Consider the following 16,998-nt stretch of genomic DNA (forward strand, 5'->3'; position numbering starts at 1 on the left):
GACATCCAGCCATCTCATCCTGTCTTCCTCTTCTCCTTCTGCCCCCAATCCCTCCCAGCATCAGAGTCTTTTCCAATGAGTCAACTCGTCACATAAGGTGGCCAAAGTACTGGAGTTTCAGCTTCAGCATCATTCCTTCCAAATAAATCCCAGGGCTGATCTTCAGAATGGACTGGTTGGATCTCCTTGCAGTCCAAGGCACTCTCAAGAGTCTTCTCCAACACCATAGTTCAAAAGCATCAATTCTTTGTCCCTCAGCCTTCTTCATAGTCCAACTCTCACATCCATACATGACCACTGGAAAAACCATAGCCTTGACTAGACAGACGTTTATTGGCAAAGTAATGTCTCTGCTTTTGAATATGCTGTCTACGTTGGACATAACTTTCCTTCCAAGGAGTAAGCGTCTTAATTTCATGGCTGCAGTCACCATCTGCAGTGATTTTGGAGCCCCAAAAAATAAAGTCCGACACTGTTTCCACTGTTTCCCCATCTATTTCCCATGAAGTGATGGGACTGGATGCCATGATCTTCGTTTTCTGAATGTTGAGCTTCAGGCCAACTTTTTCACTCTCCACTTTCACTTTCATCAAGAGGCTTTTGAGTTCCTCTTCACTTTCTGCCATAAGGGTGGTGTCATCTGCATATCTGAGGTTATTGATACTTCTCCCAGCAATCTTGATTCCAGCTTGTGCTTCTTCCAGCCCAGCGTTTCTCATGATGTACTCTGCATATAAGTTAAATAAGCAGGGTGACAATATACAGCCTTGACGTACTCCTTTTCCTATTTGGAACCAGTCTGTTGTTCCATGTCCAGTTCTAACTGTTGCTTCCTGACCTGCATACAGATTTCTTAAGAGGCAGGTCAGGTGGTACGGTATTCCCATCTCTTTCAGAATTTTCCAGTTTATTGTGACCCACACAATCAAAGGCTTTGGCATAGTCAATAAAGCAGAAATAGATGTTTTTCTGGAACTCTTTTGCTTTTTTGATGATCCAGCATATGTTGGCAATTTGATCTCTGGTTCCTCTGCCTTTTTTAAAACCGGCTTGAACATCAGGAAGTTCACAGTTCACATATTGCTGAAGCTGGGCTTGGAGAATTTTGAGCATTACTTTACTAGCATGTGAGATGAGTGCAATTGTGTGGTAGTTTGAGCATTCTTTCGCATTGCCTTTCTTTGGGATCGGAATGAAAACTGATCAGTATATTCCTCCCCAAAAGGGGTGACGGAGACTCTGACACAATCAGAAACTCGTGTGAAAATAGCACAGAATCTCAGTTACAGTGTAAAGAATAACTGAAATAATACCCTTTGGCTCATCCAGACAGTCCCATTACAGAAGCGGATTGGGAGGGAAGTGGGCCATGGGCTTCAGTAAGCACGGAGTAACTTGCCCCAGTATCTAAAAAGAAATCGACGGATTGGCCCCCCACAGTTATTAATACTTGGGGTTCCTCAGGTGCAATTAGGACAGGAGCTTGTGTGGGGACCCCTGGGCACCTTCAGTCCTGATTGTCTTGAGAGTCTGACCCCAGGTGTCAGTATGACAACACAGTATTTTAAGAGAAACCTCCTTTTAAGTTTGTATAGAGAAGAAAAAAAAATATCACTAGTTTATTTCCTCCTGCCGCTTAAGAGAGATAAAAATGTCTGACACTTGCAGCCTTTTCCCTCCATTTGGAGACCCCCTGGCCTTCCTGCCTGTTACCCTCTCAACATCGTGTAATAAAACAGACATATTTTCAACTGTGGTTTTACCAAAGACATGAATTGTTTGTACGTTGTTATGTGTGCACACACAAATGGATATTTCTGGTCTCAGCTCTTTACCAGAGAATAATGGAGGTATGACATTAGATCTTATGAAATTAAAGGCATTTCTTTGAGAAATTGGAAAATAAAAGAACATTTAACATGATAAAACCAATAAAATAAAATGCTTCTACCGGAGTCCAGCTCCAGCAGCCAGGGATTCAACCTGAAGGGGTGAGCAGTGTCGGCGTGAAATGGGACAGCCTCTCAGTTTTCTTGAACTGCCTATTTATTTCAAGCTTATGATTCTCTTTTATACTTTTACGAAAACATGAGGTCAGGGGTTTGACATTTTCAGTTCCCCCTGACCCAGGTTTGTTGTCTCCATAAATCATTGTTGCCCCTCAAAAGGAGTTCTTGCCTCAGCAATTCTCTTATTTACTTCTCTGGTGTCCTTGTGAATACTTTGTAACTCATGCTAATGTCTGGGCTGCATACCACATTCCTCAGTTTATTTCTTATCTTTCTAAGTCCTGTTTGCCCCTAGTATCCTTGCTCACTATTTCTTAGAAAGGGCTTCTAGCTATTAATATCTCTAAAGTCCCTAATCTCTATAAATTATAGTAGAATATGCTAAGATTACAATATTCTTTAAATCTTTAGCTCTAACTATTTTAAATATTCCTAAGCCCTAAATTCAGCAAACTCCTTTGCCAAAAACACTTTCCTTACAAATAGGCTTCAGATAGCAATCCTTCCCATGACCTCAAGCTGCGACTTGTGTGCTCACCCTGGAACACTCTTTTGTAAAAGTCCTTGAACAAATGTCAATGAGGAACTTTATGAATTATTTGCTGAGCACAGCTGCAGAAGGCTTTGTGCCTTCTCATGCAGTACTCTTGCCTGGAAAATCCATGGACAGAGGAGCCTGGTAGGCTGCAGTCCATGGGGTCGCTAAGAGTCGGACATGACTGAGCGACTTCACTTTCACTTTCATGCATTGGAGAAGGAAATGGCAACCCACTCCAGTATTCTTGCCTGGAGAATCCCAGGGATGGCGGAGCCTGGTGGGCTGCCATCTATGGGGTTGCACAGAGTTGGACACGACTGAAGCGACTTAGCATTAGCATGCTCCTCTCAAGACCAGTAAGCACCTTAATATTCTTTTCAGTCAACTCAGCCGAGGAAAGGAAAAAGCAACTCAGAATCACAAAGCTTAACCTCGTCATCCTGGTTCCGTGCCTGCAGGACAAAGAGAAAGGGTTGGGGCCGTGCCTCCATTTTGTCAGTAATGCCTAATGCGGCTCCCAACATGCTTCATTCTTTCCTTTCAAAAAAAGAAAAAAAAAACACCTAGTTTAACTGGTTAGTCTAGTGGTCTGTTTTCTCCATTTTCTATGATCAGTGGAAAAAAAAAAAAAAAGTGAGCTGTGTGATGATATGAAGATGTTTCCCTCAGGTCCCTTTTTTACTTTTCTGTGCAAATGAGGAAGGATGGGCTGGATTGACCTGGAACCTTCCAACAGAGCCTCTCTATTCATACTGAAAAAGATTGCTCAGATCCTATTTCTAAGCTGACCCCTTACACTGTTTTTTGTACCAGTGGATATATATTTGCAATTCTGTATTTTTAAAATATTTTACTGCAGTCTTATAATAAAGAATTATCTGCTTGGTATCACTTTGACCCAATCTTGAAAGAAAAGTTTCTTTTGCTCAGATACATGACAGATGTTCCTGGTCTTAAATGGGATGGGCAATAAGGACTAACTTGGCCCCCTTGCCCTTCAGCCTCCCATTTCATTATTCAGTTATACCCAGTTCTCTTTACTCAGCTCAGACCTTCTCATAAACGGCTTCTCTCTGGGCCTGAGGGAGCCCACTTGTAACATGGAGATGAGAGACTAGACTGGAAACTCTGAGCGTGAGCAACACTGACCCCTGAAATGATTAGCCAAATTGGCTATGTGTCTGTGTGTGGTAGTTCTGGGTTGGAGGGAGTTTCTGGTGGTAATTAGAATTTTAAATAGATCCCAGTCCTCCCTCAATGAAAAACGAAAAGGAAAACTGTAGGATGGAGGCAGGATCACAGGCTCAGAATTAGATGACTTCTATGAATAAGGCTAAATCTGAAGGGAGATTTTTTTTTTACGTCCTGACTTTCAGACCTCCACTGGCTTTCATGTGTTCTTGGGACAAACGCTTGACTCCTTGCTGTGGCTCCACAGCCCTCTGTCAAGCTCAGGGCCCTGTAAGTGTCTCCAGCCTCATCCTGGGAGCTGACCCTTTGCTCATGGTTCAGCCTGTCCTGGCCTCATTTACCTTTTCTCTGTTTCCAAATACCAAAACCATTTCTGTCTGACATCGTAGTTCCTTTTCTCACCTTCAGGTCACCCTGGCTCAGGCCCTTTGTCACCCTTCAAGTCTAGGCTCAGAGAGGTCTCCCCATCCCCTCCTAACAGTCTCTCTCATGTTACCCAGGTTTATTGCCTCTGTATCAGTTGCCCTCAGCAGAAATTAATGCCCTTCTTCATGGGTTAATTTGAGTCCTTCCTGGTTCCCCTCTTTTTAGGGCTCATAGTGTTCCTCTTCTTCCCAGTGTCGCTGCAGTACCTGATGCTGGAAATGTCTTTAGATGACCGGACTATGGGTTGGGCTGAATAATCCTCAGGAAAGACCAAGAGAACAGGGCAGGTGATGAAGATGTTTCCCATGTTCTGGACATTTCAGTGGTAATTGATCTTTACCCCATGTGATTACTTAATTACTCAAAAGGAAGGTTAAGAAATATAGGAAATCCTGAAAAGCCCTACAGAACTTGTGTCTTCAAGCAGTGAGCTAAGATATCCCCATGTTTAGTCTGTTGGGTTTAGTCCTCTGCAGCCCCCAGATCTAAGCTCTGTCCATCCAGGGACCAGTCACCATCGTGGACAGCAGCTGTGCCATCTAGGAGTTCATGTGCTCAGTGTCAGCGATTGTGATTTCAGTGTGCTAAGGATGAGCAGAAATCCAAAACCTAATGGGGCAGGAAGGAGACGCTGCCCACCCCCACCCCCCTGCACCCCCCAAGAGGTAGAATATATTCCAAGTGGGTGTGGGTGGAGAAAACAGGAGATAATGAGACCTGGAGACCCTTGCTTTGAGACTTCCTCATCTCAAATACCTTTGTACCTGGACTCCATAGTGTCCCCAGGTGGTGGCGGACTTTCCCAGGAGGGCCAGTCTCTTGATTTTCATACTGAATGTTCAGTGTCCTTTCGGTGGTAGCTCGTGGGCACTCCTCTTATGATCCCCTTTGCCAAGAAACCCCGGTGTGCTTTAGCCTTGCTTAGTCCAGTCATGCAGAGAGGAGAGGTAGACAAATGGGGAAAGCGGAGGGAGCCTGGTGGGGTCTGCAGGAGGCTTGTGGCAGTACTTGGGGGCATCAAGGTGAGCCCAGTGAATGGAGCGTGCGCTCATCCCAAGTGTAGTTGCAGGGACAAGGCGGGTGTGGATCTGTTGGAAAAGAATGTCTCAGTTCAGGCTGGAGAACCTGGGAGCGGGTTTATTGGAGAGCCCGCATGGAATGGTTTGAGGTTCCAATGCTTAGCTCGTGTTCCCAGGACAGCAGTGCTGAGGCTGACACTTGCCTGCAGAGGTTTGATTTGACAACTCGTGACCACACGTGAGCACCAATGAAGGATGTGGAATTCAGCCAAGTCTTTTCCACTGTTAGAACTGTGGCCTGGGCTGAGCCCACAGGCACCTGTGGGTGCAGGAGGATGGGAGCCTTGGGCTTGAGGGGCTGGTTCTAGCAGGTGCCCCCAGCATCCACTCCACTCCCTGGGTTTTGTTGGCTCTTTTAGCAGGCAGGCACCATAGAGTAACAGGGAAAATCTCAGGTCATTTTTTGCATCAACTTTGGTATCATTGTGTACTTGGGGTTGCCGGTGAAGAAAGGTTCATGTGCATTTGGGAAGATACCAAGAGAATCTGGAGTGTTTCCTTTGAAGATGCTAAGGTGTCAGTGGGCCATGTGCATCATTGGAATGATCCGTCTTTTTCATAGTCTGGAAATTTCGGTGTTTGACCTGGATCACTCACTGTAAATGAAAATATGGGGTCTTGTGTCTGTGAATCCTTGGGTGTCCTCTTTTGTATTTGCCTCATGCATGAGTTATCAGGGCTTGGAATGCTTTGTGTTTGTATAAGAGGGTTAGAGGCTCATTGTGGGCTCTGTGGACACTCTGTTGGACACCATGAAAATTTGTAAGTTTGTTTGAGTCCCGCTGGGAAAATAGGACTACTAAGGTTAAGATCACAGAATGCTTGTTATAAGGTGGTCCTGCTCGGTAGGGATCTCTGGGCCCAACCTGAGAAGAGTCATAAAGTCCTGTGATGTAGGGGAGGATGGCTCCAAAAAATCAGAGGGCAGCAATGCCACAGTGATCTGCAGCCTGGAGGCTTGTCCTCTAGAAGATGCAGCTGCAACTGTCTTGCTGTCAGGCTGCATTCTGTTATCCACTCCTGTCCCTCCCCAAATAAGCACACATACAGGCACAGTACAGAAAACATGGAATCTTAACTGCACTGTTGGTGGTAATGTAAATGGTACTGCTATGTTGGAAAATGAAATGGAAGTTCCTTAACAAATTAATATAGAACAGGCCTACAGTCTGTCAAAGCCATTTCTGACAGATATCCAAAGGAAAAGCAATCAGTTTTTCAGGGATATGTCCACAGTCCCATGAGTGTGACTGGATTTGCAGTAGCCAAGGCATAGACACAACCCAGATGTCTCTTGACAAAAGAATAGGTAACAAAAGTGTGGTATGGAAGTATTTATTATATACTGTATATTCATGAACTATTTTTTCTCTGTATATAAATATAAAAATCAAGGATCCTGCATTTATGCCAGAATGAATGAACCTAGGGAACATTATACCAAGTTAAATAAGCCCCACAAAGGAGGACAGACACTATGTAGAAACTAGAATTGTCAAGCTCATAGAGCCATCGAGTAATAAGGCTGTTACCAGGAGCTGAGTGGAAGGAGAAATGGGGCACTGGTAGTCAAAGAGTAGAGATTTTCAGTTGTAAAATAAGTAAGTTCTGGGGATCTGAGGTACTGCATGCTGCCCGTAGTGTTTCTATATCCTTGAAATTCGCCCAGAGAGAAATAATACAGTTTACTCATAGGTGGACATGTAACTTACTCGAGTATAATAATTATTCAGTGTATAAGTCTATGATAGGATCAGTTTGTACACAGTATATTTATACCATTTTTGTTAGTTACACCTTAGTAAGGCTGGGAAAGAAAAAGAGGTGGGGGGTGCTTTTCTCCTCTGAATGGTGCTCAGTCCAGGCTTCACGTTTCATTGATGATGCATTTTGCATACACATGTGCCGGAGTCCAGCTCCAGCAGCCAGGGAATCAGCCTGAAGAGATGAGCAGTGTCAGTGGAGAATGATGCAGCCTCTGACTCAAGGTACGGGACTGCATGTTTATTTCAAGCTTCAGGTTCTCTTTTATACTTTGACAAAAGCATTAGGTCAGAGGTCAGGGCATTTTAAGTTTCCCTTCACCCAGATTTATTGTCTCCATAAAACATTGTTGCCCTTCAAACAGAGTTTCTGCTTCAGCGATTCTCTCAGAATCCTGTTTACTTTAACTTGTGATTACATTGTAACTCATGCTTATGTCTGGGCTGCATACCACATTCCTCAGTTTATTTCTTATCTTTGTAAATCCTGTTTGCCCCTAGCATCCTAAGCTCACTATCTCCTGAAATGGCTTCTAGCTATTAATATCTCTGAAATTCCTAATCTCTATAAGCTATAGTAAAATACGCTAGCACTACAACATTCCTTAAATTTTTAGCTTCTAACTATTCTTAATTATTCCTAAACCCTAAATTCAGCAAACGTCCTTTGCCATAAACATTTCCCTCACAAATAGGTCTCAGATGACAATCCTTCCCATGGCCTCAAGCTGCAGCCTACGTGCTCATCCTGGAACACTCTTTGTAAAGATCCTTGAACAAATGTCAATGGTTAACTTTATGGATTCTTCTCTGGGCACAACTGCAGAAGGCTTTGTGCCTTCTCATGCTCCTCTCAAGGACAATAAGCACCTTAACATTCTTTTCAGTCAACTCAACCTAGGAAATGAAAAAACAAATCAGGATCACAAGACCTAACTCCTTCATCCCAGGTCCATGCCTGCGGGACAAGGAGAGGGGGTTGGGGCCTTACCTCCATTTTGTCAGTAATGCCTAACGCGGCTCCCGACACACATGTTTTGTACCCTCTGACCAGAGATTCCCCTTCAGGTAGTTTGTGTTGGTCCACAGCTTGAGAATGTTTAAGATGCCCCAGTTGATTCCAGTCTGGATCCCTCACTGAGCATCAGGACTCTGAGTCCTCCCGGTCCTGAGGGCTGAGATCTTGGCTGAGGAGGGGATGCTCTGTTCTGAGTGGGGATGGATCAGGGCCTGCTGTGTGACCTGAAGGAGATTGCCTGGTCAGCGGAGGTGCATCCTGCTGCTGTGTACATGAGGCCTCACCAGGAGGGAAGTGTGATCTGAGGGAAAGTGTGGGAAAGTCCCATGGTGGTCTCTCTGCGGGAGTTGACTATCCTGAGTCCCTCCTGAGACAGTGGCCACAGGGGACTGTCTGTTCTTCATGGAGAGGGCTTCGCTGTGTGTGTGGTTGGGGCTCAGGAAGGGGATGTGTTGACTCTAAGCATTAAACAGCATGTTTTCAACTTTGTTGATAGACCTCTGAAGACTCGTGTTGCCTGAGGAAGCCCTGAAGTTAAGGAAGAGGAAAGAAAAGGAGTGAGGCATGGCTCTTTCTCAGGTAAGGTCATATTTAGTCTGTCCTTCCTGAAATGCCCTTCTCTGGACTCGCTGATCGTGTCTGACTCTGGAGTGTCCTGTGTGCCTCCTGTACATGCACACTCACCCAGGGCCTTCCCTCAGGCCCTGTGGTCTCCACTTAGATCCCATCTCCCCATGACCCGGTGACCTGGCCCTTGTGAGGAGGCTCCCCTGGGCAGCATCCTGGGCAGGGCTTCTCACCCACAGGTTGACGATGGGGTCTCAGTGCTGTTGGACAGCAGGGATTGCTTAGGGCTTATCTGGATGCACTGTCTGCTGTCAACCAGGGTAAGGAAACTGCATGTGGAAGTCAAGTGTTAGTATGCACAATAGCTGGTCAAATCTGGGAATCAGATCAGTTGAGCCTGTGCTTTCCCTTTTGTGTATCTTGACATCCTTGTGAGTATACTTTACATATACACAAAGAATTATGTCTGAGTACTGTGTTCTGTTCAGTTGGTTTATTTGTTTTTATACCAGTACCACATCACCTTGATTGCCTTGTAATAGGTGTTGAAATACAAAGACCTCCATCTTCCTTCTTCAAGAGTTTTGCTGTTTGCTCTTTGAATAGTTCTATGACTTTCAGCATGTTTTATTCTGCTTCTATAAAGATTGTCATGGCAGTTTTGATAATGAATTAATTGGTTGATTGATCCTTTGTGTGGTTGTTAAAGAATCTTTTTTCATATAGCATGTTTCTTTTGTAATTTTCTTTATGTTTTCTTTGTATCTTTCATATAGCATGTTTTCTTTTGTAATTTTCGTTATGTTTTCTTTATGTTTATGTTTAAGTTTCTTTATGATTTTTACTGATGAAACTTTGTCTTGTGGGAAAGAAGATAAATTTACTTCTTTTTCAATTTGGACACCTTTGAATTCTTTTTCTCATCTAATTGCTGTAAGGGTTTCAGTGCTTTGTTGAATTGTAGTGCAGAGTGTGCGTCCTTGCCTTCTTCTTGGCCTCAGAGGAAAAGCTTTCATTCTTTCCCCATTGTTGTGCTCTTTTCGTAATGGCATTTATTATGTTGATGTTGGTATAATGTATTGTTTGTAGTTTGTTGAGTGTTCCATCTTGAAAGGTTGTCAAAGTTTTGTCGAATGGTTTTTCCTGCATCGAGATTATCCTGTTTTTTTCCCCTTTAATCTGTTAATGTAGTGTGTCATATTAATTGATTTTTGTATGTTGACTTCTCCTTGCCTTATATGAATAAAATCCGTTTGGTTATGGTGTCAGATCTTTTTATTTATTTAAATTATTTTAATTGAAGGATAATTGCTTTACAGAAGTTGTTGTTTTCTGCCAAATACCAACATGAATCAGCCATAGGTATACATATGTGCCCTCCCTCCCATCTTCCTCCCTATCCCACCCCTGTAGGTTGTTAAAGAGCCCCTGTTTGAGTTCCCTGAGTCAGTCAACAAATTCACATTGGCTCTCTACTTTATATATGGTAATGTAAGTTTCCATGTTACTCTCTCCATACATCTCACTCTCTCCTTCCTCCCCTCCCCCCTCCGTCTGATCTCTGTGTCTGTTTCTCCAGATCTTTTTAATATGTGTTGAAGTTGGTTTGCAAGTATTTTAATTTTGCATCAGTATTCATCAGGGGTATTGGTTTCTAGTTTTCCTTTCTTGTGTCTTTGGGAAATCAGCAAACTATTAGAATCATGCTTGCTCCATAGAATTACAGGGTTAGTGGTAATTCTTTTGTAAATGTTTGGTAGAATTTGGTCCTGTATTTTTCTTAGAGGTTTCTGACTACTTTTTAAATCTCTCTAGTTATAATGGGCTTCCCTGGTGACTCAAATCATAAAGAATCTGCCTGCAGTGAGGGAGACCCAGGTTCTATCCCTGGGTCGGAAGATTCCCTGGAGAAAGGAATGGCTGTCTAGTCCAGTATTCTTGTCTGGAGAAATTCCATGGACAGAGGAGCCTTGTGGGCTACAGTCCAGGAGGTCACAAAGAGTCAGACACGACTGAGTGGCTAACACTTTCACTTTCAACACTTCTCACTTTTTTTATTTCTTAATAAGTAAAAGAGTTTGTATGTTTCTGAGAATTTGCCAGTATCTCCTATATTCTGTCATTTATAGGCATTATTGGTCATAGTACTTCCTTATCGTTAGAAACTTTCTTTGACCTCATTTGTATTCACTCCTGTTTCATATCTGTTTCTAGTTACTTGAATCTTTTTTTCTCTTTTCCTTAGTCTAGGTGGGGGTTTTCCTATACAGTTTTTTTCAAAACATCAACTCTTGGTTTGTTGATTTTTATATTTTTCTACTTTCTGTTGTATCTCTGGCTTAATCTTTCTTATTTACATGTTTCCTTCTGCTAAACGAGTTTAGTTTATTTTCCATTTTCTGCTTCCTAGAGGTCTAAAAATAGATTTCAGATCTTTTCTCTTTTTTACTGTATGCATTTAACAGTTCAGACTTTACTTTTAGTACAGTGTTCTCTGTGTGTTATAAATTTGTGATGTTGTCTTTTCGTTTTCATCCATGTATTTAAAAATTTGTGATTTTTTTCTTACACCCATTTGTGGTGTAAGAATGATCTGTTTAATGTCCACATTTGAGGAATTTTCTTTTCTTCTTGTGTTTATTTCCTTGTTGTTAGGGAAGATACTTTTCTGGTATCAGTCTCTTAAGATGGTTAATTTTGGCCTAACATGTGGTCTCTCATAGAGAATGCTTCATGTGTCCTTGAGATACATGGGTTTTATGCTTTTGTTGGGCCATGTGGTCTGTACATGCCTGTTCAATGTTTGATTCATTTTTCTGAGATATCTAATGTTAGATGTATATATTTTTTTACTTGTTACAGCTTTTTGATAAATTGACCATTTATCATTATACAATATTTATCTAGTTGCAGTTTTTTTTTTTTTTTTCTTCAGTTTATTTTGTCTGATATAACAGTCTCCCCTGCTCTCTTTAGGATGTTCTGTGTTTTTCCATCCTTTCACTTTTCACCTTTCCATGTCCTCACAAACGTGAGTACTACCTGTTTCACCTCTCTGACAAACTCTGTGTCTCTTACCCTGGGATTTTCTTCCTGTTACTTCTGGTGGCCCCTGCTCATGTGCATCGTATACTGGTGAAAGACAGGTCCCCTGGACTGCTCCTTTCATGCCGCTCTAATTTCAGAAGGAATGTATTGAATGTTTCCTTCCTATCATGATGTTTCTTAAGATAGTCTTGCTTAATAACTATATTTTTTTCCATATTCTTTTTTGCCATGATTTTTAATTCTCCAAGAAGTTTTTTTTACTTTGCTATTGTGATAATTTTTTTTGTCATAATCTAATGACTCTTCTAATTTCAAATCACTGTTTTATTAATGGGAAAAAAAAGGCAAAGAAAGTCTTTGGCTTCTGTTAATGCCTTGCTATGTAAATTAAAATGGATAAAATTGTATTTGTATCTTTGTATATGGTAATTTTATTATGAATTGAGTTCAAGTATTCTTTTTTTTTTTTTTTTAATGTTTTTACCAGTTTTCTTTTGGTAGCCTAGTATAGAATCCTGTTGACAAACTCAGCTGAGTACAAAGGATACATTTTTATCGTCTGAAAGATGTTGAAATACATGTAAATAAAAGGATGATATAAAATTGTCCAAAACATCTGTCAAAAGATGAATCCCCTCGTGTCAGTTAATTTTTTATATATAAGCATGCATGCATGTGCAAGTCTGTGGTTTAGATAGAAGACATCATGATTTAAAAACTACATATCACCTTTTTTTTTTTCAGTTGAAATTATGTTATCAGTATAATCTGTGGCCTTGGAGTTTTCTAAACAATCCTGTTAGTGTTTTAAGTAGTAAATTACTAACAGTTGTGTTTCTGTATCCACGTCTATAATGACCTTTCATGCCATTCCACATTGTTCACCTTGGACTTTTTTTTTTTTAATATTAATACAATATTTATTTGTTTTCCTTCTGTCAAACCCTGAGCCCACCACTTTCCCCAGGCTGCCTGAGGAGTTACAGGAAAGGGAAGATACAGGGCAGACACAGGAGAAAGAACTATGGGAGGTGGAAACAGCTCCTTCACATCGTGAAGAAGATGAGCTAGACCACCATCAGGCAAAAGAGCCCCATCGCCTTTGAGGGCCAAGCCCATGGCTTAGAAGAGCTACTGTTTGAGAGAAGGGTTCCTGGCATAACAGTGATGAAGCTCCCGAACACAGTCCCACTTCAAGCCCTGGACCCAGCCACCCCTGCTGTGGCAGGGAACTTGTCTGCTGTGTCAGAGTCCTTTGAAATGGCACTGGTTTGGAAGCTGTGACTAGGAATAAGTGAGATGGTCCGGGGACCTGGGGCTGCCAAGCTGCTGTGGCTCTCATCAGTCAGTGTCTCCAGTCCTTCACCACCACTGCGGACAGTGATCACTCAACAGGGGGGAGGTTCTCCCGATCAGGGAGAGGGTAGAGACTAACTTGGCACAGGTGTCCATTTTCAAGGGATGAAGGCCCAAGGCCTGAGAGCTGCTCCCCTTGCAGAGAAGACAGAGGGGCAGGGAGGAGGCTCACCTTGGACTTCTTTCACGTTTTCTTTAGGAGCCCTCTGTCAAAGGACTTTTAATGTTCTCTGTATTACTTAACTGTTAGATGCTTAAGCTTCAGTTGCTGAGCCCAAGCTTCTGAGTTAAGCTGCTTCATGTAACATTTCTTACCTTCTTAATCTGAGTCGAGTTTCTCAGAGTGTCTGTGATACAGGTTTTCTTCTGTAAGGTGGGAACAGATCATTCTTTAATGAGCTATTAAATTGATGACAGGTTCTTGCCTGTAAAGTACTTATTTAATGTTTAGAGTAATATTACAGTAATTTAGAGCAACAGGAAGCCTTTAGACACTTTTGGTCCTTGCTGCTGTTATCAACATCAAAACTGAAAATTTTGACCTTTCCATTAAAAGTGCCGTGGATTTTGGCATCTCTGAAGACACCACTCATGCTGTACCTCATCTAGATAATGAATTGGACTCACTGGGTAGAACATAATATCTGACACTTCTGTATAGCCAAAACAGTGTTGAGCTATATGTTTATATATTTCATGGATTTTGAACAATGATGAAAAATCCATATTAATTGGAGGATCTCATAAGGTCTTAGGAAAAAGCATCGGATCAGATCAGTCACTCAGTCGTGTCTGACTCTTTTGAGACCCCATGAATTGGAGCACACCAGGCCTCCCTGTCCATCACCAACTCCCGGAGTTCACTCAGACTCATGTCCATCGAGCCAGTGATGCCATCCAGCCATCTCATTCTCTGTCGTCCCCTTCTCCTCTTGCCCACAATCCCTCCCAGCATCAAAGTCTTTTCCAATGAGTCAAGTCTTCGCATGAGGTGGCCAAAGTACTGGAGTTTTAGCTTTAGCATCATTCCTTCCAAAAAAATCCCAGGGCTGATCTCCTTTAGAATGGACTGGTTGGATCTCCTTGCAGTGCAAGGGACTCTCAAGAATCTTCTCCAACACCACAGTTCAAAAGCATCAATTCTTCCGCACTCAGCTTTCTTCACAGTCCAACTCTCACATCCATACATGACCACAGGAAAAACCATAGCCTTGACTAGGAAAAAGCATAAGAAATTAAAATTATAGATCCATAAGTTCTCCAGATACCCCTTCATGGATCTGTTAGAACACACACTTCAACCAAGTCAATCTTTAACCCTTACTACCCTTTGTCTTTTGCATGAAAATGAGAACTTTTCATGGCCCTTTTGGTGACACGTGGTTTCATTTCAGGAACGACTGACCTGTGAAGATGTGGCCATCGAATTCACTCAAGAGGAGTGGGTATTCCTGGACCCTGCTCAGAGGGCCTTGTACAGGGACGTGATGCTGGAGACGTACAGGAACCTGCTATCTGTGGGTGAGGATGACTTCCTTCCAGAGCTGCCCTTGGGTATCTGCATTTTCCCTGTGTGCCCCCTTGGGAGGCCCTGATGTCTTTCATCTGAGAGTTCTGGTGACTGGGGCATGACACAGCTTCACAGGGTTAAACTGACCCTCTTCAGATGCTGTGTCTGTTTCATGTCATATCTGAGGTTGTCCCAGAGCTTAATCATGTAGAAAGCTCACTGGCAAATAAAAAAAATACCAAAAAACCCAATTTCCTATTTTCTACCTTTGACTTTTGGCTCAGTGTTTTAAAAAATGCACAGCACTTTAGATTTCTTTCTTCTGATAATGCTGAATATCTATTTGTTTGTTTTTGCTTGCTTGTTTACTTTTTTTTTCTGCTGAGCCATTCTGCATATGGGATCTTAGTTCCCTGACGAAGGATCAAACCTGCATCCCCTGCATTGGAAATGCAGAGTCTTAACCACTGGATCACCAGGGGAGTCGCAGAATTTCTGTTTCTGATCTGAATAGTATCTCCACATTGGAGCATGAGAAAAAGCTCTGGACAGTGGGGAGTGATGTAAAAGTAGACAAAATTGCAATGTATAAAGAAAAACGAGTATCTCAAAAGGGCTGTTTTTTTCTGTTTAGGAGTGGGACAAGTTGGTGGATTGGATCCTCTGTGGTTGTTACTTAGGAAAATGTAAGGAGAGTGGGTAGAGAGATCGTCTTTTTGACCCTAGATCCTACGAGGGGAGCACAGGGGTCTCATAGGCTCTTAGCTTGCCATCTGTAGGTTGAGCGCATGGTCCCGTCTCAAGATGCTGTGATGTCTGACCTTCATGTTGTATTATTTTTACTCTTGTGCTGCCCTACCCAGTCTGGGAATGTCAACTGTTCCTGATGTTACATTCTCCTTATTTTGTATCCTTTTACCTCTTAAATTTCTTTGAAATATATTCCTGAGGGTCTGAAATTTTATCTGGTTTCCTTGCTGTGATAATCCACCTATGTTTAATTGGCAGCCTCTGCTGAGTCTCTGTGGAGTGGATTTACTAGGTAACAGAAAACTGTGATGGAGACACTATTCCTAATGTTATTTTCTTGCTCTGTACCAAGTCACCACTTGAAGCTATCCAGTAGAGTGGTCAGTATGTTCTAGGATTATGAGAGAGAAAGTATCACGAGAGCCCGATACATCTTTCCAGGTTATTTTCTGGCTTTGGAGACTCTGTCAAGGGCACCATGACAGTGTTGTTCATGTGTATCAAGGACCATGTATTTTAGCCTCTGTAAATGGTATGGGAATTTATCCCAGGACAACTTTGTCCAAGTTCACATTCTCATATCTATGAGGCTATTGGCTGCACTGTTGTTCTGGGCATTGTAGGTATTTTTTATTTTATCATTGAGTTCAAATTTCTGTGTTACTCTTAGTGTTTCTGTTTTGTATTTGCAATGCGTTGGATGGTTGATTGGGAAATGGTCCCTATGGTGGAACTGGTGATCAGTCCGTCTTAAAATTCTTGAAATATTCTTTGTACTCATTTACTATCAGATGTATGATTTCCACATATTTTCTCTTTTACTGTTGATTGTCTTTTCAAACTCACTGCACTTTAATGCACAGTAGTTTCTAATTTTGATATAGTTCAATTTATTAATATCTGGTTTTATTTTGTGGCCTGTGCTTTTGGTGTTATATCTGATAAATCATTTGTGGGTCCAATTTCCAGAAACATTTCCTGCACATTTACTTCTAGGAGTTTTATACATTTGGAACTTAGGTTTAGGTCTTTGAACCATTTTGAGTTCATTTTTGTCTATAGTGTAAGATAATGTTCCAAGTAAATTCTTTTGCTGGTGGGTATTCAGTTTTGTCAACATGTCTTGTTTCATAGACTGCTTCCCCCATTTAGTAGTTTTTATACCCTTGGGAAACATCTTTTGAACATCTGCACAAGAGGTGTTTTTGTTTTTGTTTTTGTTTTAACCATTCTTTTTAGGTATGATGCTGCTGCTGCTGCTAAGTTGCATCAGTCGTGTGTGACTCTGTGCGACCCTACAGATGGCAGCCCACCAGGCTCCTCTGTCCCTGGGATTCTCCAGGCAAAAACATTGACGTGGGTTGCCATTTCCTTCTCCAATGCATGCATGCATGTACACCAAGTCACTTCAGCCATGTCCAACTCTGTGCCACCCTATAGACGGCAGCCCCCCAGGCTCCTGTGTCCCTGGGATTCTCCAGGCAAGAATACTGGAGTGGGTTGCCATTTCCTTCTCCACTTTTTAAGTATAGTTAATTTACAATGTTGTGTTTCAGGTATACAGCAGTTTACAAGATACTCAGTATAGTTCCTTGAGCCATTATATCGTATGTTCTTGTTGTGTATCTATTTTGTATATATATTAGTTTGTATATATTTAGACTCCTAATTTATCTCTCCCTTTCCTGCCCCCATAAGCATCCTGTACTATCCCCTTTGGTAACCATAACTTTGTTTTTTATG

General features: G+C 42.0%; 2 protein-coding genes and 1 pseudogene across 8 annotated transcripts in view; 1 reads left to right on the plus strand and 2 right to left on the minus strand.

Annotated features, from left to right (window-relative positions):
* Positions 1 to 16,998, minus strand: part of LOC102415868 (zinc finger protein 665-like) — a 323,254-nt gene that overhangs the window by 135,059 nt on the left and 171,197 nt on the right. The window lies entirely within an intron of this gene.
* The window catches only part of LOC102411403 (zinc finger protein 665), a 33,425-nt gene that overhangs the window by 9,182 nt on the left and 7,245 nt on the right, over positions 1 to 16,998 (plus strand). For 4 of the 7 annotated variants that reach the window (XM_045163340.1, XM_045163338.1, XM_045163335.1 and 1 more), the window contains 2 exons: positions 8,521 to 8,603; positions 14,390 to 14,516. In XM_045163340.1, coding sequence (XP_045019275.1) covers positions 8,589 to 8,603; positions 14,390 to 14,516 — 142 coding nt within the window. In that variant the 5' untranslated portion in view covers positions 8,521 to 8,588. Of the gene's footprint in view, positions 1 to 7,159; positions 7,232 to 8,520; positions 8,604 to 14,389; positions 14,517 to 16,998 lie in introns of all 7 variants that reach the window. The other 3 variants (XM_045163336.1, XM_045163339.1, XM_045163334.1) reach the window with 1 other exon arrangement.
* Positions 12,707 to 13,091, minus strand: LOC123330375 (annotated as a pseudogene).

Source organism: Bubalus bubalis, chromosome 18 (genome assembly GCF_019923935.1).
Source record: "Bubalus bubalis isolate 160015118507 breed Murrah chromosome 18, NDDB_SH_1, whole genome shotgun sequence".
NCBI lineage: Eukaryota > Metazoa > Chordata > Mammalia > Artiodactyla > Bovidae > Bubalus > Bubalus bubalis.